The sequence below is a fragment of the Panthera onca genome, chromosome D2 (genome assembly GCF_046562875.1).
Source record: "Panthera onca isolate mPanOnc1 chromosome D2, mPanOnc1 haplotype 2, whole genome shotgun sequence".
Classification (NCBI taxonomy): Eukaryota; Metazoa; Chordata; class Mammalia; order Carnivora; family Felidae; genus Panthera; species Panthera onca.
The window spans coordinates 38,009,187-38,027,813 of NC_138349.1; the positions used below are offsets into that span (position 1 = coordinate 38,009,187).

The 18,627-nt window shown below is 36.6% G+C and overlaps 1 protein-coding gene across 16 annotated transcripts in view; it reads left to right on the forward strand.

Annotated features, from left to right (window-relative positions):
* The window catches only part of CSGALNACT2 (chondroitin sulfate N-acetylgalactosaminyltransferase 2), a 70,822-nt gene that overhangs the window by 8,983 nt on the left and 43,212 nt on the right, over window positions 1–18,627 (forward strand). For 9 of the 16 annotated variants that reach the window (XM_081790501.1, XM_060642095.3, XM_081790500.1 and 6 more), the window contains exons 2-5: window positions 8,338–9,273; window positions 11,924–12,140; window positions 13,486–13,587; window positions 16,885–17,063. In XM_081790501.1, coding sequence (XP_081646627.1) covers window positions 8,613–9,273; window positions 11,924–12,140; window positions 13,486–13,587; window positions 16,885–17,063 — 1,159 coding nt within the window. In that variant the 5' untranslated portion in view covers window positions 8,338–8,612. Of the gene's footprint in view, window positions 1–8,337; window positions 9,274–11,923; window positions 12,141–13,485; window positions 13,588–14,480; window positions 14,573–15,252; window positions 16,851–16,884; window positions 17,064–18,627 lie in introns of those variants that run through there. The other 7 variants (XM_060642099.3, XM_078434563.2, XM_060642097.3 and 4 more) reach the window with 6 other exon arrangements.

An 18,627-nucleotide genomic window follows, 5' to 3' on the forward strand; every position in this document is an offset into this window, starting at 1 on the left:
GGAGTTAATTTTTGAATATAGTGTGAGGTAGGAGCCCAGTTTCATTCTTTTACATGTGAATATCCAGTTGTCCTAGCACCATTTATTGGAAAGACTTCTTTCTGCATTGAATTACCTTTCCACCTTGTTGAAATCAATTAATGTGGTTTATTTCTGGACCCTCAATTCTATTGATCTATATGTCTACGCCTGTACTGGTACCACACTATCTAGAAGTAAGTTTTGAAATGGGGAAGTGTGAGTCCTCCAGTTTCGCTCTTCTTTCTCTAGACTGTTTTGGCTATCCTGGGCTCCTTGAATTTCTGTGTGAATTCTAGCTTGTCAATTAGCTTGTCAATTTCTGTAAAGTCAGCTGGATTCTGAAGAGGATCATGTTGAATCTGTAAATCAATTTGGAGAATATTGCTGTCTTAATAACATTAGGTCTTCCCATCCATGAGCATAGGTGTCTTTCCATTTATTTAAATCTTCTTTAATTTCTTTCAACAATGTTTTGTAGTTTTCAGAACACAAGTCTTATACTTGTTAAAATTATTCCTGAACATTTTATTCTTTTTGGTATATATCAGATTGTTTTCTTAATTTCATTTTCAAATTTTCAGTGCTGGTATATAGAAATACAATTGATTTTTATGTATTGATCTTGTATCCTGCAAACTGACTAAACTTATTTATTATAATAGATTTTTAGTGAATTCCTTAAGATTTTCTATATACAAGATCATATCATGTGCAATATTTTCCAATCTAGATGTCATTTTATTTCATTTTCTTGCATAACTGCCCTGGCTAGAACCTGTTCCAGTACTGTGTTAAAAAGAAGTGATGAGAGCAGACATCCTTGTCTTATTCCTGATCTTAGAGGGAAGCATGTAGTCTTTCACCATTAAACGTGAAGTTAGCTGTGTGTTAGCTTTTTTGTATCTGCCCTTTATCAGGTCGAGGAAGTTTCCTTATATTCTTAGTTTGTTAAGTAGTTTTATCAGAGGTGCAGGATTTTATCAAATGCTTTTTCTTTGTCTATTGACATGATTGTGCGGGGTTTGTCCTTTATTGATATGGTATATTAAATTAATTGACTTTTAGATGGTAAACCAATCTTGCATTTCTGTGATAAATCTCCCTTGGTCATGTTATATAATACTTTTTATGTGTTGATGGATTCAGAGTACTAAAGTTTGGATGAGGATTTTTGTGTCTCTATCATTAAGGAATATTGGTATCTAGTTTTCTTTTGATGTCTTTATATGATTTTGGTATCAAAGTAATACTGGTCTTATAGAATGCTTTGGAAAGTGTGTTTTATTTTTTGGAACAGTTTGTGAAGAATTGGTATTAATTCTTACAAATGGTTGGTAGAATCCGCTATTGAAGACATCTGGGCCTGGACTTTTCTTTGTGGGTAGTCTTTGATTATTAATTTGGTCTCATAGGTCTGTTAATATTTACTATTTCTTCCTAAGTCAGATTCAGTGGTTTGTGTCTTTATATTTTAAAGGGATTTAAATAATTTGAAACTTATATCCATGTTGTTAACATTTCTACTTTCTTCATGCTTTGTATAGATTCATATTTCTATCTGGTATTATTTTACTTCTGCCTAAAGGACTTGTAGTACAGGTCTGATGGTGATGAATTCTTTTAGCTTTTTAATGTCTAAAGAATTACTGGCCTTTGTTCTTGACAGATACTTTTTGTGTGTATAGAATTGTAGGTTGACATATTTTTCCTTTCAGTTCTTTAAAGATAATGCTCCACTCCCTTTGTTTCTTGTATGTGGTGTGTGTTTTTTTTCTGGCCACTTTCAGGATTTTCTATTTATCATAGAACTTGAGCAATTTGATTATCGTGTGCCTGGCTTTAGTTTTCTTTATGGCTTTTGTGTTTGGTAATCGTTGAGCTTCTTGGATCTGTGTTAATAGTTTTCATCAAATTTGGAAAACTTTTCAGTTTTATTTCTTTAAATATTTCTCCTCACCCCCCTCTCACTTCTTTAGAGACTCTAATTACATATATATTAGACTGCTTGAAGCTGTCACACAGCTTTCTGGGTGCTCTGTTCATGCTTTTCATTCTCTTTTCCTTCTGTATTTTGCATAATTTCTATTACAGTGTCTTCAGTTTGTTAATATTTTGCACTGAAATATCTACCACTAATTCCATTCAATGTATTTTTCATCTCAGACATTGAAGTTTTTATCTCCTAAAGTTCAGTTTGGATGTTTTTATGTCCTTTGTGTCTCTGTTTAGTTTTTTGAACATGAATATATCTTTTTATTTTTATTTTTATTTTTTTTAAAATTTTTTTTTTTAACGTTTATTTATTTTTGAGACAGAGAGAGACAGAGCATGAACGGGGGAGGGTCAGAGAGAGGGAGACACAGAATCTGAAACAGGCTCCAGGCTCTGAGCTGTCAGCACAGAGCCCGACACGGGGCTCGAACTCACGGACCATGAGATCATGACCTGAGCCGAAGTCGGACGCTTAACCGACCAAGCCACCCAGGCGCCCCATGAATATCTTTTTAAATACAGTTGCAACCATTTTAATATCCTTTTCTCTTTTTTATAATGCTTATTTATTTATTTTGAGAGAGAGAGAGAGCAAGCTTGTGCACGAGCAGGGGAGGGGCAGATTGCAAGCAGGCTTCATATCAGTACAGAGCCTGATGCAGGGGCTCAATCCCATGACTGGGAGATTATGACCAGAGCTGAAACCTACTAGAGTTTTAGTAATAATAATCACTCTATTATTGTCAATCTCAGTAATAATAATAACTCTATTATTGTCAATAGAGTTGGACACTCAACCAACTGAGCCACCCAGGTGCTCCCTAACGTTCTTTTCTATGAATTCTGGCATCCGTCATTTTTTTTTATTATTATTTATTTATTTAATTTACATCCAAATTAGTTATGATATAGTGCAATAATGATTTCAGGAGTAGAATCCAGTGATTCATCCCCTACATATAACACCCAGTGCTCATCCCAACAAGTGTCCTCCCTAATGCCCCTTGCCCATTTAGCCCATCCCGCCACCCCAAATCCCTCCAGCAACCCTCAGTTAGTTCTCTACATGTAAGAGTCTCTCGTGTTTGGGCTGCCTGGGTGGCCCAGCTGGTTAAGCTTCCGACTTCAGCTCAGGTCATGATCTCGTAGTTCATGAGTTCAAACCCCGTATCAGGCTCTGTGGTGACAGCTCAGAGCTTGGAGCCTGCTTTGAATTCTGTGTCTCCCTGTGTCTCTGCCCCTCCTCACATTCTGTCTCTCTGTCTCACAAAAATAAATAAACATTAAAAAAAAAAAGTGTCTCTTATGTTTTGTCCCCCCCACCCTGTTTTTATATTATTTTTGCTTCTCTTCCCTTATGTTCATCTGTTTTGTATCTTAAATTCCACATATGAGTTAAGTCATATGATATTTGTTTTTCTCTGACTAATTTTGCTTGGCATAATACACTCTAGTTCCATCCACTTTGTTGCAAATGGCAAGATTTCATTCTTCTTGATTGCTGAGTAATACTTCATTATATATATGTACCACATCTTCTTTATCTAGTCATCTATCGATGACTCTTTTGGGCTCTTTCCATACTTTGATTATTGTCAGTAGCGCTGCTATAAACATTGGGGTAGCATCTGTCAGTTCTAAAACATTTTCAGTCATTGATTATTCTCATTATGGGTTATATATATATATTTTTTTTTCTGTGTATGCCTGATCATTTTTGTTTGGATGGCAGACATTGTGAATTTTATTTTGCTGGGTGCTAGATATTTTTATATTCCTATAAATATTTTTGAGGCTTGTTGTGCAGTTACTTGAAAACAATTTGATCCTTTCAGGTCTTGCTTTTAAGATTTGTTAGGCAAGACCAGAGCCATGTTTAGTCTAGAGTTAGTTTTTTCCCATGACTGAGGCAAGACCTTTTTGAGTACTCTACCCAATGTCCCATGTATTTTGAGGTTTTCCAGTCTGTCTGGTGGGAACATGCACATTATTCCTGGCCCAGTATGAATGCTGAGATCTGTGTCCTCTAATTTTTTTTTAGCTTCAGTTAGTTTCTTTTATATGCCTGCACTGGTCAGTGCTCTGCTGAATACCCAAAGGGTGTCCTTCTCAGATCTCTGGAGTTCTCTCTTTGTGCAACTCTCTCTTCTGGTACTGTACCTTTCATGCTAGCAGCCTTGGTCTTCTCAGCCTGTTGGCTCCATCTCATCAACTCAGCAAGTCAACTGGTCCCTGCTTAGAGGGGACTCCCTGTGTTATGACCTGGAAACTAAGGCAGTAAGCTGGGCAATCGTTTATTTTTTGTTTCTCCAAGGATCACTGCCCTTTGTTACCCAGTGTTCAGTATCTTGAAAAACATTGTTTTATATTGGGAGGGGCGGGTTCTGGATTTTATTGGTTGATTTTTTATTGTCCCAAGTACAAGAGTAAATCTGTCCTTGTTGTTTCATCTAGGAAGTCTCTTTAATGTGTTTTTAAAAAATAAGAATTGATGGCTCCTAAGGTTTCTTTTTAACCCTGAGATCTTTGATTTTGTATTACATATTTTGAACAGCTCATTTTCCTATCTCCATAGTTTCTCATTCTCTCCTCACAACATTTAACTGTTTGCTGTTTGTTCATAGAAGGTTGCTTGGGATTAACTCTGGGTTATGAATGAACCTTGTTTATGATATAAACACATAGAATGAGGGCAGTCAAGCTGTAACAGCCGAAAAATGGATGTTTTCTCCAACATACTTAACATATTTAAAGTTTTTATAATCTAGTTGAGAGTTTGGCTAAAGAGTTTCCTTCACAGACTAGGCAAGTAAGACTTTAATTTGGTATCTTTTATTTTTAACCACAGAGCTATGCAAATAACATTTATATTCTAAAGTAATTACAGCAACTTTTCTTTCATTTCAACTGTAAGAGATTTAACTGTAAATAGGCATGTAAGATATCTCAAAACCTGTATTTTGCTTGAAGGGGGGGAAAGACCTTGGTTTTTTAATGCTACCATGTAATAGTTTTATAGAACCTTTATTTAAACCTTTCATTTCTGCATTTATTGTTCTTAGCCAAAAGTTGGCATAGGAAATGTATAAAAATACTTTTTAAATCAGTATTGTCCAGGGTTTTTGGACCACATCCCTTTTATAAATATATTTTATGTGGAGATCTCATACATATACATAATTGTAATAAAAAACTTACTGCTATATGTGGTATACACTGATAGTTCCTGTTCAATTTCAGTGAAAAGTAAGCCTTTAGAAGTGACCCTTGTAATGGATCACATCTCACAGTTTCAAATACAATGCTATATAAAGAAGAAAGCTATGAGGTACCGTATTAATAAAATGTAGACATACTTCGACTACATGCTGTTAGTTCTATTAATCAAATTTCATTTCAAAACAGTTTGAGTATACTATATTTAGTTAAATCATGTCTGGTGTTTTTGCAGCATCTTTGCCACAAGCATTTTTGCTGCATAGCTAATTGGCCATAAAGCAACTTCACCATAAAAGATAAAATCACGAAAAATAAAAGAGGGGCATTTATTAAAAAGGACATAGTGAAAAATGAAAAGTGAATAACAAAATTTTAAAAACTATTGTAAAATACAAAATATTTGAATATATTTAAAATGTGTGTAGATTTATGGCAATGTTGTGCAAATAACTGATTTTATTTTGTGAATTGTACCTAAACACTTGTCTTCAAAGTCTTTTTTTCATAGTATTATACTTTTTTTTTTTTTTGCTTGTTGATTCATGTCCGTGTTCAGCATTGCACTTTATTTTTTCATGAAAATTTTTTCCTTCATTAAAGAGAGGCATCAGTTTCCAAATACTAGGATACATATTTGTAACTTAGCTTTGTATTGTACTGTGAAATCCTTCTACACTGTTGTTTGTTCTTGTCATATTGTCAGATGTCCATTGATAGACATTCCAAAGTTCTGTGGGAAGGGTGGTTTCAAAATTCCACCACTGGATAGAATATTATGGGGGCTAAGATTTATATAATATAAAAATGGGAGTACTACGGTCAATGGAGAAATGAAACCAAGCTGTCATCTAGTTGATAAAACCAAGAAACTGTCAGCCAGTTATTTTTTTAATCTTTGACAGCAAAATTGCCTTATGACCTTATTAGTTATTCAGCAAAAATGCTTGTGGGAAAGATGCTTATAGCAAAACTACCTAGAATGTGTTAAATATGTATAACTTTATTAATAACTTATGTAAGATTGTGGCTCTACATTTTCAATTTTAGTCTTTTCCCTAATAAGCAGGCTAGTAATAACTTATAAGTAGTTAAAAGAGATACCTCTGAATTTTATCTTTTAAGTAATGACATTCAAGCTAAGAACTATGGTTTTGAGACGTGGTAAAGTCCTAGAACTAATATTAGCTTTGCATCCTTATTTTTTAATTAGATACCTTTCTTAAAATAATTTTTTTAATGTTTATTTATTATAGAGGGAGAGCACAAGCGGCGGAGGCAGAAAGAGGGAGACACAGAATCTGAAGGAGGCTCCAGGCTCCAAGCTGTCTGTGCAGAGCCTGACGCAGGGCTTGAACTCATAAACTGTGAGGTCATGACCTGAGCTGAAGTCAGACTTTCAACTGACTGAGTCACCCAGGCACCCCTAGATACTTTTATTTATACCAAATTTTTTTCCTGTTTTTTTCTACATCACTTAAAATAAGATTTATAATCAATAAAAGAGATGCCATCATAGTAAAACTTCCTAGTAGTAAATTAAAATTTTCATGATACTTGGTTATCATTTGGTTAACGTAAGTAATAAATGGCTAAGGGTGATTACCATTATTTGCGGTCTACTGGCCATAAGAAGTTTGAATCTATCCTACATTTTTATACAGATATGTTCCACACACATACACACATATACAACAACAACAACAAAACCACAACACACATTGCAACATTTTTCACAGAAGGCATCCAGGCTTTCCCTACTCACTAAGAAAGTGACTAGGGCTGATGTTCCCTGGTGATCTTCCATAGGGTCTGCCGCACCCGTAGAAACCATCTTTATAAAAAGTCTGCTGGAGGGGCGCCTGGGTGGCTCAGTCGGTTAAACGTCCGACTTCAGCTCAGGTCACGATCTCGCGGTCCGTGAGTTCGAGCCCCGCATCGGGCTCTGGGCTGAAGGCTCAGAGTCTGGTTCCTGCTTCTGATTCTGTGTCTCCCTCTCTCTCTGCCCCTCCCCTGTTCATGCTCTGTCTCTCTGTGTCTCAAAAATAAATAAAACGTTAAAAAAAAATAAAAAAAAAAAAGTCTGCTGGAGTATCACATATCCTTCTTGACAAATACTTTGTTAAAATAAAAGTTCTCTCTGCAGCAGGGACCTCCCCTGCCTCCAGTCTCCTAAATTTAACCTTCTCTATTTATAGAATGAAGAATCTTTAGTTTAAATAGAAATACAGATCTCACACAACTGGTTGTGGTATGAACAGAGCATGTGATTTTGTAAATTTATAAATTGTTTCTGAATTTTTTTCCTCATAGGTAAACATTAAAATGGTCGTTCTGTTTTGTTTTGTGGTTTGAGTTTTTGTTGTTGTTGTTGTTGTTGTTGTTTTTAAAATAGACTCTAAACCTTTCCAGACTTGTAGGAAATCTGTTGCTGTGTAATACAGTGGAAAGAATTATGTGATCTAATGTCCAAATACTCTATGGGAGGACTTTGGATGTAAAAATATTTCTTAATGTGTTTTCCAGATGTCTGTGACCTTTTGGAATTGTCCCTCCCCTCCACCCCTCACTTAATTTTAAGGCTTTAATATTGGTTGAGTTCATCCATTGAAATTTAATAAAACAGAATGCTTGAACTGAATAAACTGGAAGAAAATATATCTCTCTAGTAAGCCATTATCAACATAACAGAAACAATTTATGGAAACTCAGTTCCCAAATGGTGATATGCTCTAGGTGGGAAATGGGGTATTAATCTAAATATTATGTTAATAAAGTTATAAATTATATAATTTTCAAGTAATTAGAAACATTAGTGTCTATGTAACAATAACTATGCTAAACATAATTTTAATGTTTCTTTGATTTATTCAGGTTATGGATGTGTAGACATTCTGGTTAAAAGTATTACATATAGCATTTTAGTGTTATATAAGGTATTTTTCTTAATCCTTTCTCCCAGCATTTACTGAATATTCTACATTGTTATTAGCACTTCTTATGGTGTTCTACATATAGTAGTCACATAGCTAAGTTTACTGAAACTACCAACAATTTGATATGTTTAAGGAAACAAAATTCTGATTGATTCTGATCTGTTTCTTTCAGAAAAATCACCACACATATAATGGAATTTTATCTGATTCTGTAGATCAGATTTCTTTATTCTGGATGTCATGGTAACAATACAGGAAGTATGCACTATTTTTCATTTCTGCAAGCAGCCTTCACTGCTGACGGAAGAAAGTTTTTAAGCTATAGCAGAGTTCATTTTGGTACCTTTAATGGAAATCCTGATTTTGTTTTTAATTTGTGATAACCTTTTTCTAAAGGAATGAACAACCAAAGAACTTACCTCATTAGGCAAGTCCACATGAATAAGAATGCCTAGAAGAGGATTGATTCTTCAGACCCGGACCCACTGGCTGCTGTTGGGTCTTGCTTTACTCTGCAGTTTGGTATTATTTTTATACCTTCTGGAATGCGCCCCCCAGACTGATGGAAATGCACCTCTTCCTGGTGTTATTGGGGAAAACTATGGTAAAGAGTATTACCAGGCCCTCCTACAGGAGCAAGAAGAACATTATCAAACCAGGGCTACCAGTCTGAAACGCCAAATTGCCCAACTAAAACAAGAATTACAAGAAATGAGTGAGAAGATGAGATCATTGCAAGAGAGAAAGAATGTAGGGGCTAATGGCATAGGCTATCAAGGCAACAAAGAACAAACACCTAGTGATCTTTTAGAGTTTCTTCATTCCCAAATTGACAAAGCTGAAGTTAGCATAGGAGCCAAATTACCTAGTGAGTATGGAGTCATTCCTTTTGAAAGTTTTACCTTAATGAAAGTATTCCAGTTGGAAATGGGTCTCACTCGCCATCCTGAGGAAAAGCCAGTTAGAAAAGACAAGCGAGATGAATTGGTAGAAGTTATTGAAGCTGGCTTAGAGGTTATTAATAATCCTGATGAAGATGATGAACAGGAAGAGGAGGACAGTCCCCTTGGAGAGAAAATGATATTTAATGAAAATGACTTCATAGAAGGTAATGTGAAAAATGTGCTCATACATAGTTGTTCGTATGACAAAATCCTATTATTCTATGTTGGAAATATAAGTCATTATCTACAGTAGTGAAACATTTAATTTTTTACCTACTTCATTCCACCAAGAATTTGAAGTGGCTTTTTTTTAAGTTTATTTATTTATTTTTGAGAGACAGGGAGTGAGTGGAGGGAGGGGCAGAGAGAGAGGGAGAGAGAATCCCAAGGAGGGATTCTGTCAGTACAGAGCCTGACGTGGGACTCAGTCTCACAAACCCTGAGATCATGACCTGAGCCAAAACCAAGAGTTGAATGCTTAACCAACTGAGCCACCCAGGTGTCCTGAAGTGGCTTTTTAAAAAAAGTTATATTGTGATCATAATAAAAGAATAAGGACCAGGGAAATAGAATATTTCTAAGATTATGTAGAAGAGTACTAGTCAAGATAAAGGGCTCTTAGGGCTATGTGTGTACATGTATGTATTTGCATTCCTCTCTTATCTGGTCTTGATACTCCTTTTTATATTTTTTTAAATGTATGAACTAAGGTTAATGATTTGAAAACTATTTGGTAAAGACAAGAAAAAAACCCTAATTTAGTAGATTGGTAGTTATTCTGTATTTTAGGAGGAAGAGAAGCACATGTCAGAACATCAAGGAGGCATACATAATTTTGAAAAGCATATTTGGCTTTTGGAAAAGTAAAGAAATAACCTGTTTTGCTAATACAGACTGCAGAGAGGGGATGGCATTTATACATACCAAAATGGGGTATGACTCAAAAGTTGAGGAACACTTCTATAAATTTAAGACATTTGCTGATGGATAGAAACAGGAATAATTACAGATTCCTACCCATTTCCAACTTTATATCTCCTGCTAGATGTTTAATTACAAACTTAAAAACCATTTTGGATATAAATCTTTCTTAAAAGTTCTCTTGGGGCGCCTGGGTGGCTCAGTCGGTTGAGCATCCGACTTCAGCTTAGGTCATGATCTCACAGTCTGTGAGTTTGAGCCCCGCATCGGGCTCTCTGCTGACATCTCGGAGCCTGGAGCCTGCTTTGGATTCTGTGTCTCCCTCTCTCTCTGCCCCTCCCCTGCTCATGCTCTGTCTCTCTCTGTCTCAAAAATAAAAACATTAAAAAACTAAAAAAAAAAAAAAAAGTTCTCTTTGCTTGATTCTGTGAACAGTATACCGTATGTAGTTTCTTTGACCCTGAATCATCATGGATAGTACCTGCTATACTACAATATGGTAGCACCTTGAGACCTTTGGAGGGCTTGTGCTTTTCTGTGGCATTGCAGCTATCTTTTCATTGTAGTCACTTCTTTTTTTCTGCTCTCACTTACTGCAATTTTGGATGGGTTGTTTCTCTCAAAACTCTTCTAATTTTTCTGCAAGCTCAGTTTTTTGTCTTTTCACCATATTTGTAGTTTATGGCAGAATTGAAAGCCGCTGAGGAAATAACTCACTAAAATGCAAAATGTCTTCACATTTGCCTAAAAGAAAGGAAGCTATGTCAGTTTTATATTCTACAACCTCTGCTTATCTTATAACTCTTTGGAATCTTTCACTGACAGGAGTTTTCTCTGTATGGAACATATTTTTTTCCCCACTTTTCCTCCACTCTGCTACTCCTCTTGCCAAAAAATAAATAAATAAATAAATAAATAAATAAATAAATTACTAATGATTGAGTAACTCCTATTCCTCTTCCAGACTTTAACTTAGATGTCACTTCACTCAGAAGTCATCTCCAACCTACAAGTCTAAGATATCAGTGCTTCCTGTGTCCTCCTGTTACCTCTACCCATGTCTCCTCTCATAGCACTTATCACAGTATTTGGCATTGCCCATTTCCTAATTTGTAGTTCCTCTTAGACTGTAAGCCTCAGGAGGGAGTGGAATTGGTCTATCTTGTTCATTGTTTTATTCCCAGATATTGGCTGACTCACACATCTATAGGTCTTACCTCTCTCTTGAATGTCACACTTAAAAATCAGATTGCCCGATAGACTTCCAGACTTTTCTCCTGGAGGCATCTCACAACACCATGTTTAAATCTGTACTAATTTTTCTTTGACTTCACTCTCTTCAGAGAGAGAGAGAAAGAGAGAGATTTGTGTGTGTGTGTAGAGTAAGGTATATATCACTGTATTGTTTTTACTTATTTTTGTCTCCCTCACTAGACTAACCCTTTCTCAAAACCAGGACCACATAGCCCTCTTTGTACTACCAATGAATGACACGAAGGTATTCCATTTATTTTCATTGAATCGAACTGAGCAATAGAAGTTTTGACTCTCAAGTCTAGAATTTAATAGTGCTAGAAGTAATTTATTTTTATCATAAGATTACTATGTTGATAGGCTCTACTATTTAAAAAAAGTTATATGTAAAAAGGGGCAGTTGTGACTTGAAGCATATTTATGGATTGAATAATAATAGAGCAGTGAACATTTTTTTTTAACGTCTCCTTTTAAAGAAAGAATTGTTTACAACTGTACAATGGGGTAAATATTTTCACAAAATGATTAAAAACCCTTCAGTCTACTGTTGTACTGTTGATCTTTGAGTAAAATCAGTATTCACATTGAATTTGTAAACTTTGACATAGAGACATCTTTATCCCTAACTCTTTCCTTTAGGTTATTATCGCACCGAGAGAGATAAGGGCACACAGTATGAACTCTTTTTTAAGAAAGCAGACCTTATGGAATATAGACATGTGACCCTCTTCCGCCCTTTTGGACCTCTCATGAAAGTGAAGAGCGAGATGATTGACATTACTAGATCAATTATTAATATCATTGTGCCACTTGCTGAAAGAACTGAAGCCTTTGCGCAGTTTATGCAGAACTTCAGGTAACTCTCAGGGTGTCATGATTTGACTAAGCACTTGTAAAAAATCACATTTCATGCAGATTTACTTAATTCATCTTCATTGAGTATGATTACTTAGAATTATAGAGTAATTTTGTAGGCTTTGGGAATTTTAATTTTTGCTATTCTTTTTTTTTAAGCATGTATAATATAGTGTGTTATTGACAGTTTGAACTTTGAAATAAATTGAGAGTGACAACTATTAGAAACTACATTTGATGACCTTTATAATTGTGTGTGAATTCACTTTAGGGCAAGTTGAATCTTTAAAAATAACTTTATTAAGGTATAAATTACATAAATAAAACGCACATATTTTAAGTAGAAGTTTCATGAGTTTTGACAAATCTATACGCTCATAATTGCCTTCACAATCACGATATAGGACAATGCTATTTCCCCAGAAGATTCCCTTGAGTAAATTTGAATTTTAAAATTGAAATGAATTTCGGAAATACAAACATTCAACTAAAAATGGGAGACAGTTATTCCATCTTGAGAAGCAGAGAGTTTAATAATTTTTAAAAACTTTTTTGTCATTAAATTTGGATATTTTAAAATGCTAAAGTGTTAAAAAAAATTAGTAAGTATGTTATTAGGGTAGCTAGCTGGGGAAAGTTTGCTTTTTTGTTTTAATTTAACCTTTGCCATGTTTTTAATATTTTAATATGCTAGTTTTAATGCTTTATAATCCCATCTTTATTCTCATTTTGAAATCATTGGACTTAAAAATTAGTTAATGCTGTTCTGTAGCAAAATATATAGAAATCATTCTTCCAAATGAGTTTTACCTGTTTGGAATAGCTCACTTGAGATCTGATTTCCTAAAGCATTTTTTACTGCCATTCTTGGAATTGCTTTCAGATGCTACATTATTCTTTACAGTAAGTAACATCAGTCATGGCAAATATTTATTCCTTAATGATAGGTATAATTTCTGGAATTAGCCAGTCTGAAGACAAAATAACTCTTGACCAACAACTTGAATATTTATTTGTTTATGAACTGATTAGACTTCTTTCCTTGAATAGCTTGTATTTGCTTCTGAAGGCAATACCAAAGCAAATGTTTCAAAAAGATTTTGAAATATGGCAACTTCTATGGGCCTCAAAGGGTTATATTCATGTGCATATGTTGTTATGCGTTTGCTGTGACTTCTTTAATAATTCAACGATATTGCCGCTTTTGTATTTACTTAAAGTTTCTGCAGTTTCATTCTAAATGAGTAATGCCTCATTCATTTTGTTAAGGCTTCATGTGATGGCTTTCTGAATGAATAGTGCCTTATATATTTTCTTGAATGAACTTTATTTTTCAATTCTGTTAGGGATGTGTGTATTCATCAGGACAAGAGAATTCATCTCACAGTGGTGTATTTTGGTAAAGAAGGACTGTCTAAAGTCAAGTCTATCCTAGAATCTGTCACAAGGTTGGTGAGCCATGTCCACATTGAAGTCCTTGATATGTAACATTAGAAGAATGAGAATTTCAGATATTTAATTAGTTAATTTTAAATAGCTGCTATTTAAAAGTTGGCTGGGCACATGAGTCGTGGTGATAATAAGTTCCTCATTTCACCCCTCAATTCACTCACGCAACTCTAAATAATATGTCTTCCCTGCCCTCTTGACAGATAGCCTAGCATGATCTGGGCCCTCTCACTCTGTGGCCCACCTACCTTCTATTTATTTGCCTCCATTTATTACTTCTTCCTTCCCTTGTGTTGGACTCTTCTCCTTTTTCTAAATCTAATCCCTTCACTTTAATATTATCTCCTGAGCTTTCTCTCACTTGTCACCTTTTCTTTCCTTCCATTTCCCCAAGTTCATTCTTCTTGTCCTGCAAATGATGCTTAGGTCTCCCCTGTCATTAAGACACCACCACCCGACTCTATAATACTCATCAGCTACTAGTAGGTTTCTGTCCTTTCTGGCTAAACCTCATAGAACAGTAATTCTCTAATTAGGCAACTCATACAGTACCTGGCACATAGTAGGTACTCAGAGGTTTGAATGAATGAATTTGTAATTCCTTAATACTCCATTATTAATTCTACAGCTCTTCTGCCTTTTCATCTCTAAGTTATGGGCCCAAAGTTATGACCTAGCTGCCAAATTCAAACTTTTCTGTTATCCTCTTTGATCGCTTTTTTATATTTGATGCCTAACCACCCAGTAGTTCCTTCTTGACACTTTCCTCTGATGTTTGTAAAATGTAAATATTTTGTAAATATAAATGTATTACTGTGTAAGGTATTAGGTTGATTGTCTTGTCCGCTGCCAACTCTGTATCCTTTTACTTGCTTCTTTACCTTTCTGCTAGTTGTGGCCATTCCCTAAGAGTCCAGATTTGGCCGGCCATTCCTCTCGAACCGTTCAACTAACATTCATTGAATCCTACCGACTATGTTCCAGGTACACCGCTTGGGAGTCTGACTGGGGTGGTTGGAGTAGGACGGGCGCAGAGGAAGGACTTGGAGTCCCTACCCCAAAGGGACTCTCAACAGCACATGAATAAAAAACAAGCATTGTCTCCTACTTCACACTAGCTATTCTTCTCCCGATGGCCCTCTTTCAGTTCGGACTAAGACCATTCTCATGATCCCCTGGGCTTAATGTCTGAGAGCTAGCATCTTTCACTCATTCTTTACCTCTAATAAGTCACTCATTCTTTACCTCTAATAAGTTCTTGCTTACTACACAGGACCTCTTTGTTCTTTCTTGCTGCTGCCACCACCTAACCCAGGTTTCCCCTCCCTTCATTTCTTCCCTGCTTACCATTTTCAGGTCACCTACTAAGTGCCAAGCACTTCTATTGGTATTACTGAAGTTGTCCCTGCTTTAATCAAGACTCCTCTGTGGCACATGATGGAAACCTATCTTAAACTTAGGGAATACTTAAGGAAACTGGGAATGTTATGAAAGAATTTTGGATAGCTCCCAAACTAAGGGGATTATTACCAAATTTGGGGGAAAAAAACAAAACAGCTTTGATGTCTTAGGGACTGGAACCAGAGACTTGAATACCATGAAAATTCTCTTGTTATCTTCTTGTCTGTTTTTCTCTGCATGTTGATTTCATTCTCCTATTGCAGATTGGCTTCTTCCACATGTGAGGTATATGGCTGTTGGCGGCTTTGGGCTCACATCTTCTCAGCTTTGCCATCAGAGAGGAAAGAGCTTTCTCCCAGATCCAGTTGAGAAAAGCCCAGGGAAGGAGTTTTGCCCACTCATGAGGGGTGGGGGTATTGTGACTGGCCCAGCTTGAGTCTGGTCCCCGCCCCTAGGAAGTTACTGTGGTTGGGGTGTTCTATGATTAGTTCCTCTGCTGGGTGCTGGGAGTGTGAGGTGGTAATCAGCAGTTTTCCCAAAAGAAAGGAGAGATTTGTATCCCATGAGGAGGACATTGTGGGCATTCAGAGCGTGTGGAGTCCATGCCATACACTATTTGAGCCTTTGCTTCCATCTCTCCATTCCCCATTCTATACTGTTATAAGAATTATCTTCCTAAAATGTCCCTTTTTTGAGCCAGCTGTACCCTAGCACAGCACTTCTCCCAACTTTAACATCAGAGCGACCTGGAGTGATCTGTCTCAAGAGAGACACAGATGCTCATTGTCACCCCTAGTATCTGATTCAGAGGTCTGGGGTGTAGCCCAGACCCACCCAGGAAGGGTTTCTAATACTTTCCCAGGGAGGCTAATGCTGTGGGTGTGGGGACTTCATTGTGAGAACCACGGCCCTGGCAGAAAAACTCCTCCTTGCCTCAAGGACACTGACCAGGTCCTTTAACTTCTCACAGAAGGCACTCACTCCTCAGTCTGACCCTTTTCTGGTCTTCTCTCATTGTTCCCATTTTAGGATCCCTTTGTTCCAATCTGATTTGTCTGATCCCTGTTGTCTAAAATGCTTTCTACTCTCATCTCTTTACCTTTGAGAATAATTAATTGGAATAACCTCTAAACGCACTACTGAATTCAGGATTTTAATCAAGGCATAAGTTAAATTCTGCTTCTAACATCATCTCTAACTACTCTCAGACAAAAGCAATCTTTTTTCTCAGAACTGCTGTTCATTCATTCATTCATTCAGCAAATATTTATTGATCTCCTACTCTTTGAGGAGGTGCACTGTATCCATAGTAACAAACAAAACAAAGTCCCTGCTCTCATGGAGTTTATATTCCAGTGTGGGAAGACACACGAATAAACATGTCTGGTGGTCCTGAGTAAAGCAAAGCCAGGCAGGGCGGTAAATATTGAAGAAAGAGAGGGAAGTCAGAGCAACTTCACATATGGTGTGAGGGGGACTCCTCTGATAAGGAGACGTGTGAGCAAAGATCTGAAAAACTCTAGAGCAAGAGTACTCTTTGCATGTACCATTTACATGGAATGCATTATTTATTACCAAATATTAATGACCATTTTTCCATGTGTATGTTTCTTATCTGCCCAATAAGTTTTTAACATCCTGAAGGTCAGTGGCCCCTCGACAGTTTTTAAGCTCACACCACCAGCACATTGCCTCAAATATGGGCATTTAGTGAGTATCTGTCTCTGATGATGATCATACATGTGAAGCTGAAGATTTCCTTTCCCTGTATGAATGTAGAACCAAAGTAAAAAAATATCTAGAGTGTAAAACATATTGCGTAAGTTGTGTTGAAAGAAGAGAGTTGTTAAGCTTTAAATGGGACTTATCCTTTGTTGTATATGTTTTCCTCCTAGTGAGTCTAATTTTCACAATTATACTTTGATCCCATTGAATGAAGAATTTAATCGTGGACAAGGACTAAATGTGGGTGCCCAAGCTTGGGACAAGGGAGAGGTCTTGATGTTTTTCTGTGATGTTGATATATATTTCTCAGCCGAATTCCTTAACAGCTGCCGGTTAAATGCTGAGCCAGGTGCGTAACATGTTGGTAGATGAACTGAGTGTAGAAATTTAGCGCAGTGTCAGCATGTCCCTCATTTGGAATCAAGTTGATTATGTTTTCTTAAAGGTATATTAGGCATACTTTAACTGGAATATTAAGTAGAAAAGTGAAAATTTGCCCTTCTGAAGTTCATACCCTTCTTCTCTTACGGCCAAATTCTGTTGCCAACAATTGAATCCAGATAAGCAAAGGCCTTAAAATTGACAAGGAGGAAGCAGCGCTTCTCAGAAAAAGAGCCAAGCAGACAATGTGGAGATGTGTGAGAGTCAGTAGCACTGTGCCTCAGGCAGGTGGTGCCAACACAAAGACACACGTGCAGGTCCAGATACAGATGGTACTTGGTGTCCTTGCTGTGTGTATGGGGACGATTTAGATGATTTACTATTCTTTGCCTATGTTGTAGATATTTTTTGAAAATGTATGGGCAGATGACATTTTTATAAAGCAAATCTTTTTTTTGTTGTTTTTTTTTTTGAGAGAGAGAGAGAGAAAGCACGCGAGCAGGGGAGAGAGGCGGAGAAGAGAGAGAGAGAGAGAGAGAGAGAGAGAGAGAATGAATCTTAAGCAGGCTTCACATGGAGCCCAACACAGGGCTCAATCCATGACCCTGGGATCATGACCTGAGCCGAAATCAAGAGTTGGACACTCAAACAACTGAGCTACCCAGGCACCCCCAAATTTTTTTTTTAATGCTTGTTTATTTTTGAAAGACAGAGTGCGAGCGGGGGAGGGGCAGAGAGAGAGGGAGACATGGAATTTGAAGCAGGCTCCAGGCTCTGAGCTGTCACCACAGAGCCTGATGTGGGGCTTGAATTCATGAACTGTGAGAAGGACTCTTAACCCACTGAGCCACCCAGGCATCCCTGGGCACCCCCAAATCTTATTTTAAATGTGAAAAGGAAGTTTTCTGTACTAAAAAATCTCATAGTAAATTTTTTTTGTAGAACTGTTCATATCATGAAAATTATTACTTTCTTATTATTTTCATGAGGGATGATTGTCAGGAACTCTTTGAGAACCTAGTGAATAAATGAGGGTTAGGTTTACTTTTGTGACACCAGTCAGCATGAAGTTCACAATGTGGAAGTAGAAGGAAACATGTTTGCTCAACGTGAAAGATATATTTTTATGTCTAGAAATAGATTGGCCTCTGAGAATTGACCTCCCCATTCCTAAGTGAGTTTTAACAAAAGTGAGATGAGCATCTAGTTGGGATCTTGCAATAAAAAGCCTACCACATTGCCACAGGTACTTGATAGTTACTGAGCACTTCATATTATCACAACTGACTGAGGCCAGTCTTTATTGGGGGGAGGATGGGCTAGTCTTTAGCTTCCCTTTAGTGCTATCAATTTGAATACTAATGACAAAGGCTTCTGCAGCAGCTATTAGATCAGGTAATTTTAACTCTTCCCAGCTTTTACAAATCTTATTCATATCCATCTACAGTTCTATATTTTAATTCTGTACATATCTGTTCACTGTATAATATTCTTTGGATTTACTGTTTCTATGATTTGTTTTGAAGGATGGC